This window comes from Theropithecus gelada, chromosome 15 (assembly GCF_003255815.1).
Source record: "Theropithecus gelada isolate Dixy chromosome 15, Tgel_1.0, whole genome shotgun sequence".
Taxonomy (NCBI): Eukaryota; Metazoa; Chordata; class Mammalia; order Primates; family Cercopithecidae; genus Theropithecus; species Theropithecus gelada.
The window spans coordinates 86613247-86636425 of NC_037683.1; the positions used below are offsets into that span (position 1 = coordinate 86613247).

The 23179-nt window shown below is 35.2% G+C and overlaps 1 protein-coding gene across 3 annotated transcripts; it reads left to right on the forward strand.

Moving 5' to 3' along the window:
• The first annotated feature begins 224 nt into the window (after positions 1–224).
• ANXA1 (annexin A1) lies at positions 225–19230 on the forward strand. Of its 3 annotated transcripts, XM_025360292.1 has the most exons (14): positions 358–418; positions 2726–2863; positions 7450–7529; positions 7623–7731; positions 8260–8354; positions 9184–9297; positions 9720–9810; positions 11701–11780; positions 12395–12451; positions 14026–14119; positions 15006–15101; positions 16387–16445; positions 17874–17996; positions 18889–19230. In XM_025360292.1, exons 2-14 carry the CDS (start codon positions 2845–2847, stop codon positions 18943–18945), a joined length of 1074 nt encoding a protein of 357 aa, XP_025216077.1. In that variant the 5' UTR covers positions 358–418; positions 2726–2844; the 3' UTR covers positions 18946–19230. The 3 variants fall into 3 exon arrangements, with proteins under 3 accessions (XP_025216078.1, XP_025216077.1, XP_025216079.1); XM_025360293.1 differs by lacking the exon at positions 2726–2863 and having other exon boundaries at positions 225–418; XM_025360294.1 differs by lacking the exon at positions 2726–2863 and having other exon boundaries at positions 364–422.
• Positions 19231–23179: the final 3949 nt, after the last annotated feature.

Genomic DNA, 23179 nt, shown 5'->3' on the forward strand with positions numbered 1-23179 from the left:
TTGAAGGTAACATACTTTTTTTAGTCTACAACCTATTTAACTACAAAAGTGTGCCAATCAGTGGTATTAGGATTGGGGCAGATGTATACTATGAAAATAAAAGTGCAAAACAAATATACCATCTGGAAATAAAAGTGCAAAATACAGAGGGGGGAAAAATCAGTCCTTCCATTTCTTTTCCTTTGTAATGCCAGTTGAGTTGGTTTAGTGAGTAGTTTTGCAAGACTTGTTTCACTTTGTTTTTGGACATAGCTGAGCCACGTACTTCAAACAGAAGGCAGCCAATTACTAACTTCTGGTTGCTAGGTGTGGCTTCCTTTCAAATCCTATAAAATCAGGAGCCCAAGTCTCCACCGCTAGTGTGAAATCTTCAGAGAAGAATTTCCCCTTAGTTCTCTGCAAGAAGGTAGAGATAAAGGTAAGTCTTGGTTTTCCTTTTAGTGAGTTTTAGTTGTTTTGAAAACTTTTCTCATCACTATGTTAAATGTCTGCTTCTACAGGATTTGTGGTTAGTTGCATTTAACATGATAAGTCATTCATAAATCTTTCTGTAGAATTACATTGGATATTTATATTTTAGGAATCACAAATTACAATGTTTTTGTTCTTCTTAGTTAACAAATACAAGTAAAAATATGATGTTTGCTTAATACTGGCTCATTGTATTCTTGGTAAGTTACCATGAGAAAGAAGGAAAGAATGTGCTTTTCCTTTGGTAGCCTTTAAAGAATGTGTTTTTCCTTTTCTTCCCCTTGAAATATTTCTTCCCAAGAGCTGTGTGTGTTTTACAGAGAAATCATGATGGGGGCTGCTTTTTGGGGGCAAGAACAAAAGTGATAAGAGTGAGCTGCAGGGAACTGTTTCAAAATAGTAGGACTTTCATAATTTATTTTCCTCTTTTGTAAGGAAAACGAGATAGATCAGACCTCAAAGTGATAATCATGCCCTTTGTAATAAACATTTTTAAATATATGTTATGTTTGCTCGTGCTATTTAAATTAAAAATATATGTTATGTTTGCTCGTGCTATTTAAAATAAGAAGGTCCGCTTATTACTTGTTTCATTTAAAGAGGGTGTGGTCACATTCCTTTTCTTGTAGGCTCTGTGTCATATACAGGCTTTTCAAATGCTGGCTGGAAAACCTAAGAAGAAGGGAAATACTTACTGGGTAGTGTCAGATACATAAGCCTAAGGGAATGTTAGTAAGGCCCTCTAACAGCTATTCCACTTGAGTGTTGCATGAGCTAATGGCCATAAAACTCCTTAGAAAAGCGCAAAGCAAAACTAAAGAAGAGTATTTACTGGTGTTGGATATATTTGTAAAAGTGAGATTACAAATCATGACCATATATCTGGGTATTTTTTCTTAAACATATTCCTTCAAAGATTTTTCTGTTTTTTCATTTTAAATGTTTATTAAATGTTCTGATTTCTTATGTTCACTGCTAGTTAATTAACAAGGATGAGATTTTTCCTGCCTCGATTATGTCTAAAAGATTGTATAAACTTTGAAAAAGCAATGTTACCCCCTTTCCACAGGAGTATTTTGGTAGCTGTGAGAGAGTGCACTTTGCAAATGACTCCAATGTGGTAAAATGTTGGTTTCATAATTCTGAAATGGCCTCTTCCCCAAAAGTGACATTACCACCCTAGCTCCAGGCTCAACCACATCTGGCACATAGTCAGCATTTAACAGATGTTGACAAAAGAGTTAAGAATAATATTATTAAGGAACCAACCAGAGTTTCAGGCTTATTAAATACTTTTTCAACCAAAATGTCTGCAAAGGTTGATTTCTGAAGATGACATTAGCTCTCTCTAGGCCTATTAATTTATGACATTTAAAATAAGAGCTAAACCAGTGGAATATTTTCAATGATAAACTATAAACAGTTTTTTGAAGTCAACTATTTCCTTTTCCTTTAAAGTTGGAGAGAATTTCATCAGGAAGCTCAGAACAGATCCAATTTACACAATACCTTCCTTCATTATGCTAGTTTTCTTCATCTTCATCCACTTGAAGTAAAATTTAAGATTGGCACTTCAGAGCTGTAAATGGATCTTAGATACTAATTACTTCAACATTTTTATTTTATAAATGAAGACCCTCTGGAGAAGCTAAATGTTTTTCTTGAGGTCAGATCGCCAGATAATCAAGAACTAGTACACTTCAATTTGTATTTTATATCCTATAGTTGTGGGGAGAAAATGTTTGTTAAATTAGTGTAGATATGTTTTTAAAAATATTAGCAACGATACATGATACTCATTCAATAATACTTATTAACATCCAAAATTCCAGGCATTTTGCTAGGTATTGGAAGTACATACATAATGAATATTATTATGTTAGCACGGGCCTCATGACCTGCTCCTGGGGAATATAAATAAACCAATGGAAAGTGATAATACAGAATGGTGGGGCTGGTGTAGGGGTGAAGTCAGGATGCTATGGGAGAGCATGGAAGGTCACCTAATCCAGGACTGAGGAACGAATGAAGGGTTTCTGAAGAACATGATGAGGTCAATGCTGACGCCTCACTTAGGAGTAGCTATTAGTTAGGCAAAGAGAACTGAATGTGGAGAAGGAACAAGTATTCCAGGCAAGAAGAACACCCTATCGAAAAGCCCGGAAGCAAAACATTAGTGAGGCTACCTTTCATAAACTGCTTTTTGTAAATCATGCCATTGTGTAGTCTTAATTGCCTTCTCTCATCAGGAAAGGTGTGGGAAGGACTTGTGAAATATATATTCGAGGAAAAACTATGCACAAGGCATGCATTTAAAAATAAACTCCCTAAGGCTGGGTGAAACTTGCCATGGTCTGCACAAGTTGACTGTTAATGAATTTGATTCTCAGGTGTGAGTTATTAAAAAGAACACTGATCATGTCGTTTTCTTTTTGGTCACTAATTTAAAAGAATAACATCCTTCCCTCCTTCCTTCCTTCCTTCCCTCCTTCCCTCCTCTCTCCTTCCTTCCTTCCTTCCCTCCCTCCCTCCCTCCCGCCTGCCTTTCTTTCTTTCTTTCTTTCTTTTCTTTCTTTCTCTTTCTTTCTTTCTTTCTTTCTTTCTTTCTTTCTTTCTTTCTTTCTTTCTTTCTTTCTTTCTTTTTCTTTCTTTCTTTCTTTCTCTCTCTCTCTCTCTTTCTTTCTTTCTTTCTTTCTTTTCTCCTTCCTTCCTTCCTTCCTTTGTTCTTTCTTTTTCTTTCTTTCTCTCTTTCTTTCTCCCTTTCTTTCTCTTTCTTTCTCTCTCTCTCTTTCCTTCCTTCCTTCCTCCCTCCCTCTCTCCCTCTCTCCCTCTCTCTCTCTCTCCTTCCTCCCTCCCTCCCTCCCTACCTCCGTTCATTCTCTCTCTCTCTCTCTCTTTCTTTCTTTCTTTCTTTCTTTCTTTCTTTCTTTCTTCTTTCTTTTCTTTTCTTTTCTTTTCTTTTCTTTTCTTTTCTTTTCTTTTCTTGCTATGTAGCCCAGCATGCAGTACACTGGCATGATCTCGGCTCACTGAAGACTCCACCTCTTCCTAGGTTCAAGTGATTCTCCTGCCTTAACCTTCTGAGTAGATGGGACTACAGGCACTCACCACCATGCCTGGCTAATTTTTGTACTTTCAGTAGAGACCGAGTTTCGCCAAGTAATCTGCCCACCTTGGCCTCCTAAATTGCTGGGATTACAGGCGTGAGCCACCATGCCCAGCCAAAATATACAACACTTTGGAATCAAAAGGGATGGATTTATGTCACCATTCTTACCAGTACTAGCAGGAAGACTGCCTGAAAATAATACTCAGTTTTCCCAGATAGAAACTGAGGATAATGATGAAAGGCTGTTATTCCAAGCAAGGGTTAGTTGTTGCTGTTACTATCATTGCAAAACTCTGATAGTTCTAGATTGTAACCAGGAAGATATAATCAACCACAAAACTCAGCTTCCTCTGTCACAAATACTAGAGGTAGCCTTTCATGAGGCTGAGAGATGGAAAAATGAAGGGGGTTCTCTTTTAGGACACACAAATATGCAAAAAATGCTACTCTTTAGAAAGTTATACATTCAAATAATAGATAAGTTGACATTGGTAGGCAATGCATATTCACAAAAAGACCATTAATTAGAAGAAATGTGAAATATTGTTAATTTCCTTATAGATTAACCTATGTATAAATGGCTAATTTCACTTTCATTGAGCTCAGGCTAAGTACTTAAATAAACTTAGTTTTAGAGCTTATTGTTGGTTAGTTGAAATCTGTATTGAGTTAGTTAAAATCTGTAAGTTGATAGAACAGGCTCTTTAAGATCTATTGCAAGCTTTATACACTGCAAACAAAAAGACAGAAAAAAGAAAACCTTTTGTGAACTCATTGGCACAGGTAGATTTTCATGCAGAGTATAGGTATTGAGAGTCAGAATGGCTTATGGATAGAATTTGGCCAATATATATAAAAAATGTATTTGGTATTTGTTAGATGTATTATAATTATTAGGAAGCTCAGTTAATATGTGCAGTTGGCTTTGGGCCCTTAACCAGCTGTATGTGATAAAACTGTTTCCTTTAGAGCAATTTCTATATCCTGCCTTGATGCTCCTGTCTTTAATCTTTGCTAAGAGCTAGTGGTGAATTTGGCTGAATTCAGATTCCGTTTTTCTCTAATCGATTTGAAGAAAATTCTCTATTGGCTACTTTTCTTTCCTAGATTATGCTTTTAGTCTATCCAAATACTTCAGGCTGGAATGTAGGAACTTAAAAGATATAAATCACAAAGCTATCTCCTCTAGGGATGTTCTCTCTGTCAAATAAGTGACTTAAACCACTTATTTTTGTTATCTTGTATTGTGTAATTAGTATACCTTTTCCTAGGCTCTGTCTAGCTTTTTTTTTTTTTTTTTTTTTTTAAATGGAAATTTTTTTCTTAGGTTTTTTTATTTTTTTTTTTTTTTTTTTTTTTTTTAAATGGACATTATTCAAGTATTTTTTAGAAGTAAAAAAAACAAAAAACAAAAAAACTACTATGGTAAAGTTTTTGTAAAGTTTATTTTGAAGTTATCAGAGACACCTTTAATTTTAGACTGGACTATATCTTTAGTCTTTGTTTTGCTTTCTTTTGAAGTTTTTATTTGCTATTTGAAAAGAATGGAATTAATGAACATGTTTTTATAAGTGATGGAGTAGTACTTTGCCAAATGATGAATTATAACACTTATTTTGATGATTCTTCTTTATCGAAGCCTTGGATGAGATGATGAAAATGGAAATTTAGAGTGCCTGAAGCTGCTAGAATTGCTTTTAAAGTATTGGGTGTGCCAATTAAGAAGTTGGAATATGAAACTCCATGTGGCAACCGCAATTGCGTCAGACTAGATTGTAATGGGAACTAAAACCTTGTGCAAAATTGCACGTTGTTACTTCACCTTAGGAAACAATTTTAAATTTGTTGATTAAATTTAGGAAAGAGGCAACTTTAAATGAGTGGAAAAGGTATTGGTTCTTCTCACAGATGACAGAATAGTAATAAGAGCAATCCCATGAGAATTCAGTGGAGATGGTTTCTGCTTTGGATATTATTTTCTTCATGCATTCAGTGTTATTACTTGGAACTCCGGTTATTTTTTAGCAGGTGTAAATTGAAAGGGTTTGTCTGAACATGCTGTTGTGGAATTAGTTTATGGGTTTTATGCCTCATGAGTCATTTATCTTCATATCAAGAATTTAAAACTGCCAAGATTATCCTCTCAACCTCTCTCGCAAGCATTCATGAGAGTAGTCCCTAGAGGGGTGAAACAGAATGGTGTGGATAGACAGATCAGTGTAGACCTTGAGCAAGGCCTCTGAAAAACGTCCCCAGACTAAAAGGATCGTGATGGCTTTTTATGTGTGTGTGGCCAAAACACAGAATACATTAATTTTTAATATACCTAAGATCTTAAAAATATATGTCTCATTAAATAAAAATATTGCCAAGTCATGATAGCAATTCAAGAAATTTCCTTTAAGATAGAGTTTGCCAAAAGAACATGCATGTTACAAATTTCACCTCTAGGCTTCCCTTTAGAACCAAAAATCCTGTATAAAGTAATCCTTTTCTGGGTTTTTTGTCTTGGGTGGAAAAATACGTAGGACTACTATTTCGACAGCTCAAATAGGATGAAATGTGAAGACAGCAATTATTTCAATGCTGAATAATTTTATACCAAGAAATAGAAAAGGAAACTAAATTATTCAGGGAGAAATATCACCTGGATATCTTTTTACAGATAAAATTTTAAATCTGAATTCACTTGTACAGGTTGTCACAGATTATTTTACCTTATAAATGTAATCATTGTCTGGGAGCGGTGGCTCACACCTGTAAATCCAGTACTTTGGGAGGCCAAGGTGGGCGGATCACCTGAGGTCAGGAGTTCAAGACCAGCCTGGCCAACATAGTGAAAACCCGTCTCTACTAAAAATACAAAAATTAGCTGGGTGTGGTGGCCAGTGCCTGTAATCCCAGCTACTCAGGAGGCTGAGGCAGGAGAATCACTTGACCCCAGGAGATGGAGGTTGCAGTCCTATCACTGCACTCCAGCCTGGGCGATGGAGCAAGACTCTATCTCAAAAACAAAAACAAAAACAAAAGCAATCATTAAGCTTTTCATCTAGCCATTACTTTTGGACAGGCTCTCATTAATTCTACATAGATGGTCTAATGGTCTACTAAATAGTGTTCTAATCCTCCATCTTGTCTATCTCTTAGCCATTCTCCATGATACAGGATGAATGGTCTTTCTGAAACATAAATGAAACCATGCTGCTTTAAAAAAACACTCAAAAAGAAACCCTTTTTGTGGACACATTTAAACTTCTTGTTTCAGTTTCTGCCAACATTTCTTGCTCCAGCAAACTTTCTTCAGCTTCCCAAATATGACAAGCTTCTTGTTTGTGCTCTTTAACTTTTCTGCCAAGTTAATTTTGACTCATTTCAAGAGAGGCTTGGGTCAGCCAGGGCCTACTCTAAGAAGTTTCTTTAGCCTTTATGTTTTCCTGTGGAGAACACACACTAGTTTTAAGTCCTGAGGGTACGTAAGATGATTTTTCAATGTTTTTGTACTCTCAGTGCTTGGCATATGGTGGATGGTCTATAAATTTAGAACAATGTAGGGAACCACAAACTCCTCTCTTCAGCCTGTGTGCTTACTTGTAGTAGTTGTCTGATCCCTGAAGTTTAGAATTGAATATGCCAAGAAAGAGTTCAGTTTCAGAGAGGAGGGTATGGCTTCATTTTAAGGAGAAAGGCTTCCTTTAAAAAAAAATAAAGTCACGTCTTACATTTTGTTATACTCCTAAATGTAGTTAATCCTGGAAAGTAAGAGCAAGGCTACTCTCTAATGCTGCCTCTTATGTATGTAAGAGGTGAGGAAGGAGAGGTTGTGTATGGTGCATTTGTTTTGTAAAAGCATCTACCTGTTTTCTTTCCAGACACTTTTTCAAAAATGGCAATGGTATCAGAATTCCTCAAGCAGGCCTGGTTTATTGAAAATGAAGAGCAGGAATATGTTGTAAGTAGAGTGATAATAAAATGATGATTGCAATATTGAAATAAAAACGAATATAAGTAAATGGCCATTAATTTATTTCTCTCTCATTCTTAGCAAACTGTGAAATCATCCAAAGGTGGTCCTGGATCAGCAGTGAGCCCCTATCCTACCTTCAATCCATCCTCGGATGTCGCTGCCTTGCACAAGGCCATAATGGTTAAAGGTAATGTGTTTCCTGAAAACAGTTCCCTCCTGGACGTTTCAGAATGGCTATTTGAATGACTGTCAAAAAACAGACATGTGCAATGGGAAGAATCTGTTTCATTTTGAAGATAAAAAATTTCTTTGCCAAATGAAGATATAATTATTTACTTAACACTGAGGAAATTGTGTTCAAATCTGTGGAATCTCTACTATTACAGCAGATATTACTAGCTCATTTCTAGTGGAAACTCCATGCTGAAATTAAAACCTCTGTTCACATATAGAGTTGGAACTAGGATCAAACACTGCAACACTGAGGGCCAGGAAAAGTTAATTGTCTCTTCCTTTCTCACTCAAATGAATGAAATGTCATTCTCCCAATTGCTTCCCTGATATACAGTATAACATTGATTTTCTATGCTGATAAATAATTTATACCTCTTAATTTGTTAAGAAGTTCATTTGGAACATCTCGATAATGAATTCTTTTATGTCAACTGATGATGAAGAAAATTGATGTTAAAGGCTGTCGGCCCTTTATTTCCAGGTGTGGATGAAGCAACCATCATTGACATTCTAACTAAGCGAAACAATGCACAGCGTCAACAGATCAAAGCAGCATATCTCCAGGAAACAGGAAAGGTGAGTTAGAGTGGTAAAGTTAGATATTCAATTTCAGCATATTTATACTTAACCATGGATTCGGAAGCACAGTTACCTAGTTCTTTAAGTTTCTAACCACTGTTTTCTCATTATATCTATGATTGGGATTGCAGTGTTTATCCACTTTGTTGCAATTGAATCCATTTTATCAAATTTCCTATTTTTATACATTAGTCATCTTGGTGTATATTCTTTGCAGATGTGGTGCTTTGGGGTCAAATTTTTAATTTGAACATAAACACCAAGATCGCTGTTGTCAATAAAGAATATAGTCTGACTGAAATGTACTAATATTTAAACTGAGCTGTTTAATGCCTAAAGTTTATATATAATTCTACTTTAAAAATAAACCTTATGTCTTTTATACCAAATATGAGTTTTTTAAAGCAACGAAATTAGAAAACTATATAATTTCAATATCGGATTATACTGCTTATTTGAGAAGTACAAACCTCAAAGATTGGAAACATGAATATATTATTTTAAAAGTAATTTTACTTCTGTTTTCTGTTAGCACACAGTCCGCTTTGTGATTTCTCCCCTGTATAAAAGACTACTAACCTATCCTTTAAGAAGTTATCGATGAATTCAGTAAATTTTATTCTAATCCCTCTAGATCTAAAAGAATAAGATAATGTTTCAAAATATTTGGTACACGTTGTATGTGAAGGAAAGAAGCTCTAAAAGATGGTTGGGTTTAGGGATGAGTTGTATGATGACTTAAAGTCAGGTAATACCACATTTTTTAACCTAGCACGTTACTTATTTGAAGCCCTGATTCTAATCTTTTTTTTTTTTTTTTTTGTAGCCCCTGGATGAAACACTGAAGAAAGCCCTTATGGGTCACCTTGAGGAGGTTGTTTTAGCTCTGCTAAAAACTCCAGCGCAATTTGATGCTGATGAACTTCGGGCTGCCATGAAGGTAAATCACCCAATTTAAGCAAACTCCTTTCCTCAAGAGGATGTATTGGGCAAGTCACTTATGCTTATGTTCTTTTCAAAATCTAGTACAGTGCCCATCAATCAGTGGGAGGTTGAAGGATAAATAAATTAATAACTCAACGAATTAATATATACATGAAAACGTAAATGTTGGCACTAACACCTTTCACGTCATGTCCCTGTATGAGTCATATATTTGCATTTTTATTTTTACCCAAAATATTGATGATAAACTTGTTTTGTTTTAGGGCAATGTAATAGAGCTTATTGTAATTATTAAATATTGTGGGTGAAATTTACTAAATGACAGAGTCAAACAAATTTTGGAACACCAAAAACTAGTTGATCCTCTTGAATGAAGATTTTTTTCTACATTTCTCCTTTTCTTCTCTTCAAATTTAGGGCCTTGGAACTGATGAAGACACTCTGATTGAGATTTTGGCATCAAGAACTAACAAAGAAATCAGAGACATTAACAGGGTCTACAGAGAGGGTAAGTTGTAATGTCCAACAGTCCAAGTGCCTTAGTTGAAAAGGAAATCTGATATACTTTCTTAAAATTGAATGTGTATGTTAATTATGGCAGCTTTGGAATCTCTACATATCAAAATATTTCTTTATTGTTTGGCACATGTCTATTAAATGCTGTTACCAGGCAACGCTTGTGTTGCTAGGTTGTTGACAACGGAGATGGTGTCCCAATCCCCAACAAGCTTGCGTTTTAATATAAAATTTTCCTCTAGGATAAATGGTCACATACAATTATAATGGAAACCTCAATTGAGAGCACCGAATTTTTAAAAATTTCTGAAAAACATTTTTCTATTATTCTGGAATGTGTTTTATAAAAATGTCCCAATGTCATTTATTTTGAAAAGAATACATAATAACAAAAAAAATCTTCTAACAAAATGCTCTTCATTTGTCCTTGAAAAAGTAAAGAATTAGGTGCTTATAATTCTCTGTTGGAAACCTTAACTTTATCGTTATGAACATAAGCAACTCACTCTTTATCTCCAGTTAAATTCACAGAATAAAAGACTAGTCTTAGCTTATTTTGTCTCTTCAGTGAAGCATCTCATTTAAATGATGTGCTCAACACTAAAAAGAGGGTAATTGCAAATCTGTTACCATTTTCCTTCTCTCATTTCCCTGAGCTGCTGGCTTTTTTGCTTTCCCAACCCAATATGTGGCACATGGAAGATCTTTCTGCTTGCTTCTCATACCAAGCATAGAGAATACAATAGCTTTTGCATGTCGTTTTCAGAGGAATTTAATAAAATAATAAAAATAAAGAAGCTTTTAAACCTCATTTTCTGCAATTCTTATTTAATTACCAATGTTTATGTTAGATCCATGTATCAGTGATAATAATAATAATAATAATTTTCTGTTTAATAAAACAAGAGTTTATAAAAATAAGTGTGTTTTTTTTATTATGCCATGATACAGGCCAGTGATAGCTTATTAAATTGCTCAGTTTCAAGTTGTTTTAGTCTGTTTGTTGCTATAAAGGAATATCTGAGACCAAGTAATGTATAAAGAAAGGAAATACTGTAAAAAAGTATGGGACCAGCGTCTGCTTCTGATGAGGGCCTCATACTACTTCTACTCATGGGAGAAAGCAGACAGAAGCAGATTATGTGCAGAGAGGGAGAGAGAGAAAAGGAGGTGCTAGGCTCTTTTAAACAGCCAGTTCTTAAAGAAACTATAAATGAGAAATCACTCACACCGAGCCATTCATGAGGGATCTGCCCCCATTATCCAAACATCTCCCAACAGGCCCCACCTTCAACAATGGAGAATAAAGTGCAACATGAGCCTTGGCAGGGCCAAACAAACAATATCAAAACCATAGCACTAGTCCATTACAAATTCAATTTATTTTTCCTATTACAACATAATTTTACGTAGTTAAGCAGAAGTGTTTACACACACATAAATCATCAAACTGCGTTACTTATAAGACATTTATAGTTTTTAAACTAAATAATTTGTATTCAAGCAAGTACCTCATTTTGTTCTTTTAAACAATTATTTTATTCATTCTATTGCTTAAATTCTGCCATGTTGTATTTCAGAATTAATTACTAATGTATACCTATACAATTTATTCTTAACAAAAGCTTTATGACTGTGAATTTTCAATCACAGTATTATCTAAATTGCTCCCATTGCTTCATATGAAATAAATTCAATGATCCAAAAATTTATCTGCTTTAATTTTTCTCTTCTTATTTAAAAATGATAATATTTTGAAACGTGTTCCATAAGTCATTGAACACTATGGCACTGTGAATTTTCAACCAACTTAGAGATGTCAGACATTCTTCTTATTATTCATCACTGGTTTACTATAAAATCTATTTTTCTCTTTTCTCAGAACTGAAGAGAGATCTGGCCAAAGACATAACCTCAGACACATCTGGAGATTTTCGGAACGCTTTGCTTTCTCTTGCTAAGGTACAACTCAGATACTTTAGGAAATGCCTCTTGTTTTATAAAGACTAATTTCTTAGTCCATTTTGTGTTCCTATAAAGGAATATCTGAGGCTAGGTAATTTTTAAAGATAAAAAGGTTTATTTGGCTCAGGATTCTGATGGCTAACAAGTTCAAGATTGGGCATCTGTGTCTGGTGAGAGCCTCAGGCTGCTTCCACTCCTGACAGAAGAGGAAAGGGAGCTGGTGTGTGCAGAGACCACATGGCAAGAAAGGAAGCAAGAGAGAGAATGGGGAGGTACCAGCCTGTTTAACAACCAGCTCTTGTGGTTCTCATGAGCAAGAACTTATTCTCAGAGATGGCATTAATCTCTTCGTGAGAGATCAGCCCCAGGACCCAACTACCTCCCTCTAGGCCCCACCTTTAACACTGGGGATCAAATTTCAACATGAGGTTTGGAGGGGAAGAACATCTAAAATCATCGCAAGTAAAATCTTGGATCTGAACTCCATTTAGAAATGAGTAATAGAATATCTTTTTCTCAAAAAATATTATTTATCTGAGGTTAAGAGAATTAAGTAAATCATGCAATTACATGCTAGAGAAGAACTTACAATAGAATGGGATTTCTTTCAGGGTGACCGATCTGAGGACTTTGGTGTGAATGAAGACTTGGCTGATTCAGATGCCAGGGTAAGGAAGTGCTTACAAAATACTGCTGCAGTCCATCTTCCTACCTTAGGTGGGGCTACCACATGATGCCCTGTGAAAGCAAATCTAAGATCTCCTGAGAGACCAATGGCTTCTTAACGTATATTTCCTGAATGAGGCATGACTTTCTGTAGCCCAAAAGAGAAAAAATGTAGTCTTTGTAAGTTTTCAATATCTCTCATTATTCATAAAACCAGAGAGAACTAAAGAAGGACAATACAAATTTGATTTGTCATTCACAAGAACTGTTTGTTAAAAAGACCTCTGACCTTTCATTGAACTAGGTATAAGAAAGGGAAGTGTAATTTTTTTATTATGTGAATGGAAAGAGTAAGCATACTTAACATTATTTTAACAGAGAACTTTGGAATGGTTTATAGATGTTGATTTATATTGTTAAAATATTACTGCAATGATAAGAGTATAGATAAATTATAATAGTATATACTTTCTAACATATTGTTTTATATAGTTTCAGTGACATTGCTGGTTATTTATATGCAAAACCACTGGCAATGTAAGAAAAATCATACCATTTTAAAGTCTGGAATTTCCATTTAAAACAGACAACTAATGTTTGCATTATGCCTTCTCATGGAACAGTATTCTCTAGAGAATTCATTACAATGCTTCACTAAGGATAGAGATTTCTTTGTGTACCCCCATCCACTTCTGGTATACCAGTACATTATCATGCACATAATTGGCACTCATGAACTTTTTGTTCAATAAATGCATACATATCAGATCAATTTGCTTGAAAAGTGCAAAATAACTTTTTACATACATTGGAGGTTTTATCATTTCAATAGAAATCGTTCAAGCATATTAGAGAACAAGAGTTAGCATTTGAATAATTGCCCATAATAAAAAATTCTTATTTGCTTTTGACATTTCTGAGTTTGCTTTCCATTTTAAGACTATCAGGGTTCTTAATATATATTTAAGGAGGCTACATGGATTAGTGTGACCCAAGAGAATGATGGTAGTTAACATTTCAAAGTTAATAGAGACTGCTTGTGACAAATAGGGCAGGGATCATATTTTTCATATATAATAGAAAAAAAATCTGTAATTTAGTAAGGTTGAAATATTTGTCTAAGATTATACGGCTTTGAAATTGCAGAGTCAGAATTTGAATCCAAAAATTCTAACATCAAAATGCAAGGTCCAGGTTATGGTTGAATTATTGATTTATAAGTAACATTTGCTGATAATTACTTTGAACAACAGAGTAAAAAATCTTTTTAGAGATCCCCGTGGAGTTGTCTTGCTATAGAGCATAATCTTGAAGCAATTTAGTTCAGCAAACATTTATTCTGCAAACATATATTCAGTCTCTAGTGTTTACAAGGCACCTTGAGAGAAACTGTGGGAGATATTTGACAAACAAAATAAGGTCCCTATCTTTAAAGAACTTGCAATCTTATTGTTGACTACTCTGATTGTATTGGGCACAAAGCAACTGCCTAGATGATCTTTGACAAGGTCTAACATTATTGTGCAGATATCATTTCAGCAGATAGTGAAGTGTTTACTTTTATGTTTCTTGACAGGCCTTGTATGAAGCAGGAGAAAGGAGAAAGGGGACAGACGTAAACGTGTTCAATACCATCCTTACCACCAGAAGCTATCCACATCTTCGCAGAGGTAACAATAAATTTTTTTTTTCTGGAATCTGTTTATGGAAGATGCAATTTTCTTCTTTGAGAACAAATAAGAGAAAGTAAAAACAGAACCCTTTATCAATATCTCTCCTGTATCAAACAGATATAGCGTTCCTGACTTGTTGTTATTTGTCCATTTGTCCAATTTTGTACAGCCACTACTTTATAATATTTAATACATTTTGTGACTTGGGCATGTGGAACATCATTTTGTTATTTTCACTGCTTTTACTTCCCTGAAAGATTTGGAATATATGTGGGAAAAGACATGTATAACAGAACAAATGAAATTAGTATGAAGAAAAACAAAACAAAACAAAACAAACTCTTCGAGCTAAATGAAGAAAGAAATATATAGGCGCTTTGGAAAAACAACAACAAGACAAAACTCAGAAAAAGGCCTGGCCTTTGAGTGCAAGATTTAGCTCTGAGCCTCTTGGAAGCCAAGGCAATGGAAAAGTCATGATGATTACCAAAGTTCATCATCTTATAATAGTATACTGATTTCTACTGTTAAATGTAAGAGAAACTTAGTGCACAGGTCTTTATATAAGGGAAGATCCATTTGCTGTGGTTCTTAGAACTGCTGTAGGAAGTGTTACGGTTGTCAATCACATGCCATTTCTAATAACTGTCAACGCTTGCAAACACTTCCCCAAAATATACAGGAATACCAAAATGGCCATGTGAGTTACATTCCTAGGAGAGGATTAAGTATTCATGTTATGATTAATTGTGTATATTGCTTTAAAAGGTGTAGCCAAAGTTGTTATTCTAAAAAATTCTTTGAGTCAGCGGCCTTGATTTTGCTAAAGTTTTCTAAAGAAAAGGATGTTTTGTATGTATCTTAGTTTAAATTTAATATTCAGTGTTTCAGAAATACACCAAGTACAGTAAGCATGACATGAACAAAGTTCTGGACCTGGAGTTGAAAGGTGACATTGAGAAATGCCTCACAGCTATCGGTATGTAGTCCTGCAACTGAAAGAGTTTTCTAACTAGAAATTGTATTTTCAATGCTATCCTATACTTAACAACAACAACAGCAACAAAACGAATAAAAGAAAAAAACAACCAGAAGTAGTGCATCTGTTTCAACTGAAGCAACATAAAAGATCAGCAAAGTACTATAACCTTAATAACAACAGATATTATTCCCCTTTTCAAAAATATGGAGAGAGAGACTATACTTACTGAGCACCTACTTATATCAAGCAATGTACCAGGCTGGGCACACACCACAGAGGCAATTCAGAATGGTCACTGTGAGCACGGGATCTGGAAACAGATAAATGTAACTTCAAGTCCTGGTCTACTGCTTGTTAATTGTACAATCTTGGGCACGTCCAGGAAAGTCTGGTTCAGTGGGTCTGAGTTGGCTTCTAAAAATCAGTACTTTTTAAAGATTTCCCAGGTTATTCAGAAAGCCATTAGGGTTGGGGAACCTATGTTCTCAAACAGTGTTTCTCACACGTGACTACGCACTTGAATCCCCTGGAAAGCTTGTTCAAATGCAGATTCTGATTCCCCAGGTCTGGGGCGGAGCTTAGATTCTGCTTTTCTGACAAGCTCCCCATTGATGCCAATGCTGTTGGTCCATAGATCCCAACAAGATGAAGAACACTATGAATTGACATGTGCTAATATTATTTGGGTTCTGCTTTATATTTAAGCCCATCCTATCCCAGAGTGTTTTATTTATTCATTCATTTATTTTTACTTATTTGTTTGTGCAACTCTTATTTTAGACGCAGAGGTGCATGTGCAGGTTTGTTCCATGGGTGTACTGCACTCAGGTAGTGAGCATAGTACCCAATAAGTAGTTTTTTGACCCATACCCCCTCTCTCCTTGCCCTCTCTCATAGTCTGCAGTGTCTGTTGTTCACAAAGTGTTCTTTTTAAATGTTTTTATAGTAACATAAAGTACTTATACAGCCTCGAACACCTAGCAGTTTCTCCATTTCCAAGGAGAATATATGCAGAATAGCACTAACTACTGAAATTGCTGTTGAAATGTATTTAAGGTAATAAAAAATTGGTCATCAGGGGAGAGAATATTCAAAACCACCATCTAGAGTGTCACATATATCTTCTCGTAAGTTAACTGCCCTATACTGGGAGATGACAGGTGAAGAATGGTGATGAGGGATAGAATCCTGTTGGCAAAATTCTACATTTCCTGTTTCTTTCATATGCATATTTCATTTTTTTCATGGTAAATACATCAACTAAAATTTTCTCCTCTTACAGTGAAGTGTGCTACAAGCAAACCAGCTTTCTTTGCAGAGAAACTTCATCAGGCCATGAAAGTACGTACCATTCTACTTATATGCCCTGCTTAGAGGAAGAATTATTTGTAGAAAGAACAGAAAACCTAATATTGTTTGAAAATCACACATTTAATATCTTCCCATTAGAGAGAATCATTGTTCTATTCAATGGAAGAGGTAATACACTACCTTCTTAAAATAAACTTCTGTTAGATTCAGTCCCTTTTGTTTACAGGTGAGATTGTAAAGTAAGCCTGGTAAGTGATTTATAGCTCACTTGTGATTTGCTTAAAACCTGTGTGGCCACTGGAAAGGTGATATACTTTCTTTTTTAACGTGTAATTTTAGTGGCCTACTTCCTCTATGGTTGTGAGTTTTATAATCTCCCACTTTATGAGTCTGAATTGTCATTTTTATTACTCTTTCATGCCACAGATTAATAGTTGACTCTTTTGAAATGTCATTCTATGATTAAGGATGTAGAAAGATGTATTTGAGATCAGCTATGTCACTTTTACTTTACTCTCTGACATGCATGGCATTATACAAGGTGCCATTTCTGTACTGATAGTTTGAGCCCATAAATGAAGAGTATGAAATTATCTTCGTTTTTTCTTTGCAGCTCCAAAATAAAGAGGTTTTCAGATAAAGAGAAAGAGAGAAAGATCTAACTGTTTGAATAATATGAAGGAGCATCTATGAAATGATAGACGTGCTAGGTACTGCTCTGTAGTGGTTAGCATAGTTGCTGCCCCTTTCTGTGATACTCTAGTGTGATATTTCGTTGGGTAATGATGAACACCTGGTGCCATGGAAGAGCAAAGTGGGACATATACTCCAGACTCTGGAAATTCATGTAGCATTGCTGTCAGCTAAACTAAGACCTGAAGTTTGAATAAAAATGAGCCAGATGAGGGCAAGAGTGGAAGAGATGGGGGATAAAGCAAGGGTAATCCAAGAGGAGGAAGTAACCCACACACAGGCTTTAACAGAACCTTTTCAAGACAGTAAGTATAGAGTGAAGGTGCACAGTGGAAGAGATGGTAGAATTAGGCAGGATATTGTAAGTCTTGAAAAGAATTAGGCAGGATATCATAAGCCCTGATTAGTTTCTATCCTAAGAGCAACAGAAGATCACTGATAGTATTTTAAATAGACTAGACTGTTAGATTTCCAGTTTAGAAGTTCCCTTTATTTGTAATTACTGAATAGTGTAGAGACTGGATGGTGAGAGACGAGTTAGGAAGTTGACAGCTCTCTATACCTACTGCTAATGTAGAGGATTGTTTATTTTCATTTCATTACCATTTGTGTAAGGGGTGTGTGTGTGTGTGTGTGTGTGTGTATAGCTAGTTTCTCTACAGAAATTATATGGAAGAGTAAGAAGCCTTAACTTTAAAATTGATGTTCTTTAATGAGAGTATTTTCTGAATATAAGAGACACTTACCATCATTTGTTTTGGTCAGGGTGCTGGAACTCGCCATAAGGCATTGATCAGGATTATGGTTTCACGTTCTGAAATTGACATGAATGATATCAAAGCATTCTATCAGAAGATGTATGGTATCTCCCTTTGCCAAGCCATCCTGGTATGTTGTGATTCCTCTAATGCCATCCCCACACATGAAAGTTCTTTTTGCAAGATCTTCAAAGAGAAGAATTGACTTATTGTATCTATAAATTTAATATGTAAGATTAATTTAATATAGTATGGTGTATACTTCATGAGTAAATTGAACTTTCACTGGTAAAATCTACTAGTGAGTTCTCTACTGAAATACTAGGTACATTTTTCAACCAAAGTCATGGAAACATTTAGTTTCCCATGCATAAATTCAGAAAGCAAAATATTCTAGTGTTCCCCCTAAAGTAGATAGACATTATGGTTTATTTTGCTATTAATATTGGTCAGAGGATTAGAAACTTCTTATTCAAAATATTTATCTTAATTTTATCACATGTAAAATGTTTAAAACTTATGTTCAAGTTATCTCATAAGAATGTTAAAAAAAATAAGACAAAGAGCAGTCAAGGGTTTTGGACTTATTGAAAGGTAGATAACTATTTAAATTTAATTAATTATTCATATTGGACAACTAAAATCTACCCAGAAAACGTGAGAAAATTACAGGCACTATATGTTTCTCTTCTTCTGGTGAGTGAATCAGGTATTTCCTCACATAGGATATGAGATTATATTGTGTTATACTTATTTAATTCTATGATATTTCATTCATAGAAAATAATGGCACTAATATAAAACATAATTAATTCAGAGAAGTTTGTAATCTCAGTCTTGAAGGCTATTGCTTTTTAATGAAATGATAAAAAAAGTCAGTTATCTGTTGTACATATTGTTTAATTAAATGAATGGTAATGTATAATCTCATCTACAGCTAAGTCTAAAAATAATTCTTGTATAATTAAAAAAATTAGAGTAATTATGGTTTCGAGTAACATACTTTACTTTTGAATCAACAGGATGAAACCAAGGGAGATTATGAAAAAATCCTGGTGGCTCTTTGTGGAGGAAACTAAACATTCCCTTGATGGTCTCAAGCTATGATCAGAAGACTTTAATTATATATTTTCATCCTATAAGCTTAAATAGGAAAGTTTCTTCAACAGGATTACAGTGTAGCTACCTATATGCTGAAAAATATAGTCTATAAATCATTTTTATATTGTAACTCTGTATAACAGAGACAAGTTCCTTTTTTAAAAATGTTTACCCCAAACCATAAAACCCTATACAAGTTGTTCTAGTAACAATACATGAAAAAGATGTCTATGTAGCTGAAAATAAAATGACATTACAAGACAGTTGGTATGTCATTGACTCTTGTATTTTGATTTTTTTATGTGTAATTCAGTGGTTTAATTTGACATTAAGTGATAGGAGCCTGAATCCTAGGTTATAATTATTTAATGAAATAGAGTTCACATTCTGAATTGAATAAAATAGTTATAGATTTTGACTAGGGACACTACATTTTATCATCTGTGTACAGACTATTGAGATGGTGTCCCTGTATAATAAATTTATTGCACTAGCATTATAACAATTTGGTATATTCTGTATTTCATTAACTAGTATAAAGATGAAATGGCAATATTTGTAAAGAGTTCTCATGTTTGTTTCATGGTAAGTTTACATTTATTTTTTCTAAGAAACCGCCAAATTGTTTTCCTGAGTGGTAATACTATTCCACTTTACCACCATAAATCTAACATTGGTTCAGTTTCTCCACATCCTTGTCAGCATTTGAAGTTGTCACTATTTTGTATTTTTAGCATTGCTATTTATTTATTTATTTGAGACGGAGCCTCGCTTTGTTGCCCAGGCTGGAGTGCACTGGTGTGATCTCGGCTCACTGCAACCTCCATCTCCCAGGTTCAAGTGATTCTCCTGCCTCAGCCTCCCGAGTAGCTGGGATTACAGGCATCCACCACCGCACCCAGTTTTTCGTATTTTTAGTAGAGATGGAGTTTCGCCATGTTGGTCAGGCTGGCCTTAACTCCTGACCTCAGGAGATCCACCCGCCCCGGCCTCCCAAAGTGCTGGGATTACAAGCATGAGCCACTGTGCCCAGCACTTTTTAAAAAATTTATTGTCGAATTTTGAAAATTCTTTATACATTCTGGATATTAGTCCATCAGATATATGGTTTGCAAATATTCTGTGGTAGTCTATAGCTTTTCTTTTCATCCTCTTAGCAGGTTCTTTTACAGTGTAAAAATTTTTAATTTTAATGAGATCCAATTTATTATTTCTTTTCCTTTTATAGTTGTACTTTTGATGTCATGTCTACAAGTTCTACCCTTGGCTTTAATAATTCATGTTTTTGCTAAAAATTTTATGGTTTTACATTTTACATGTAAATTTGTGATCCATTTTGAGTTGATTTTTGTATAAAGGGAGAGACTTAGGTCTGGTTCTTTTTTGGTTGGCGTCGTTATAAATGTCCAATTGCATCTGTACCATTTGTTGTTGGTTGAAAAGGGTATCCTTTGTTAATCTGCTTTTGCACTGTCGTCAAAAACAATTGGATATATTTGTGTTGGTCTTTCTTTAATTTTTGATATTTATGTTTAATGAAAATATAAGACCTTGCAATTTCTCATTCTCTAAGAATAGATTATAGATATCAATTTAGTTACGCTGTTTATTTCAAGGAGAGCATCAGCTATGGTACGAGCTCTTTTTTAAAAAGACAATAGGAAGAGTTACTTTCCCATGAGCATCTTCTTACCAGGTAGAGCTGGATAAAGGTGGTAACAACTTATTCATCCTCAAAAGACTTGGGTTGTGGGAGGCGGCGCTTCCAGTGAGCTGAGATCGAGTCACTGAACTCCACTCTGGGCAACAGAGAAGATTCCATCTCAAAAAAAAAAAAAAAAAAAAAAAAAAAAAAAAAAAAGCCTTGGGTTGGCCATGGGATATTCTGATCACCCTGAGATGCAATCAGAGTCAACCCTCCTTCACCTGCTTGTAGCTTGTCTTGATCATTGACCTTAACTTTCTGCTACACACACCTGTCCTGCGTATCATGTGTTATAGTCACGATTACTTGGTGCACAGCATACTGGCAAATGGGTTGACAGATGTGCTACCTCTTTTGGCCCTGGATTCTATTATATATCATATTGCCTTTTTATGCTTGATTTGGAAGAAGTACCTATGTGGTAAATCGGAGGGAACCTGGAGCTGTTATATCAAGGCAGGATGAAGTTATCAAGATACTTTGGTCAGCACTATTCTAATAATTGGGGACAGGTGTTTTGTTTTATGTATTTATTTATTTATTTATTTATTTTTGAGACGGAGTCTTGCTCTTGTTGCCCAGGCTGGAGTGCAATGGTGCAATCTCAGTTCACTACAACCTCCGCCTCCCAGGCTCAAGTGATTCTCTTGCCTCAGCTCCAGGGTAGCTGGGATTACAGGCAAATGCCACCACGCCTGGCTAATTTTTGTATTTTTAGTAGAAACGGGGTTTCACCATGTTGATCAGGCTGGTTTTGAACTCCTGACCTTAGGTGATCTGTCCACCTCGTCCTCCCAAAGTGCTGGGATTACAGGCGTTAGCCACCGCAACCTGCCAAAAGTTTTGCCAGTCAGTAAGAGAGCTACTTTTTTAAGATTGCATCCCCACCTCTTCCTACTTCCAATTAATTTTAAAGAAACCGCCTGAGCTGTTTACTCTCTCTGTGTCCTTCTTTCCCTCTCTGCCCATCATTTGCTCTTTTCTGTTCTGCTCTGAAATGTGACTTCTGAAGGCTTTATCATGCAGGTTCTCTTGCCTTCTGATTTCCAGCTGAATTCAGCTTACTGAAGAACCTGGCAGGAGATGGGAAATGAGGCGGAGGTACTCCTGCTCCCTCCCTGAGTCTAAAGACTGATTAACATTTGTGTTCTTCTACAATCACAACTTTCATCAGGTGTCACCTTGTCTGAGGTTCTAGCTCTCAACTATTTCCTCTCCTTGCCCTTTGGACTTGAGATTCCTGCTGCTGCTGGTCCGTAGATACTGCAATATTGCATGTGGGTTCTCTTAACTTGCCCACACCTCTAAGGAAGTACACCTCGGTACTACCTTAATTAAAACACTCCTGAAATGTCCAGCTTGTTATACTAGCCATTTCCTTCTAGGACCCTGTCTGATATACCTTCCGAAAGTGCTAAACTTACTTACTTTATCAAAACTACTTGGAAGGCTCCTGAATAAATTCTAGACATGGTGATAGGTAAGTGGATACACAAATGAATAGTAGAGCCACCTCAGTAAGTAGCAGTAAAAAGCAAAATTTTGGACAATAAAAATATATAGCTTTCCATAATCCATGGGAAAAAATGGTAAGGTGAATTTCACTAAGATTAAAAACTTCTTTGCAAATACACTATTATGAAATTAAAAAGGTAAACTACAGACTTGGAGAAAATTTTTGCAAGACAAATATCTGATAGAGAACTGATATACAAAAACATAAAAAAACCTCTAAAGACTGAACAGTTAAAAAAAAAAAGTTAAAAAATTTAAAAAATAAGCAAAAGATGTGAACAGGTAACTCACTAAAGAAGATATAAAGATGGTAAATAAGCATATGAAAATATGTTCAATGTCATATACCATTAGAGAATTGCAAATTAAAACAATGAGACACCACTACACTGCTATTAGAATGACTAAAATCCATTCCACATCAAGCAACAGAAACTCTTCTTCATTCCTGGTGTGAATGCAAAATGGTACAGCCACTTTGGAAGACAATTTGGCATTTTTTTTTTTTTTTTTTTTTACAAAGCTAAACATAGTCTTACATCATCCAGCAATCATACTCCTAGGTATTTATGCAAACAAGTTGAAAATTTATGTCCACAAGCAAGAAACCTGCACACAAATGATTATAGCTGGGTTACTCGTCATTTCCAAAACTTAGAAGCAACCAAGATGTCTTTCAAAAGGTGAGTGAATGAACAAACTGGGTACATTCAAACAGTAGAATACTATTCAATAATAAAAGGAAATGAGCCATTCAGCAGAACACACGGAAGAATCTTAAACACATACTGCTGAGTGAAAGAGGCCAGTTTGAAAGTCTACATACTACATGATTCCAACTATATAAATACTGAAAATACTGAAAAAGACAAAACTATGGAGACAGTAACAAGATCAATGATTTCCAGGGGTTAGGTTGAGGAAGGGTGGGATAAATAGGTGGAACACAAAACAGTTTTAGGGCAATGAAGCTATTCTGTATGATGCTATAA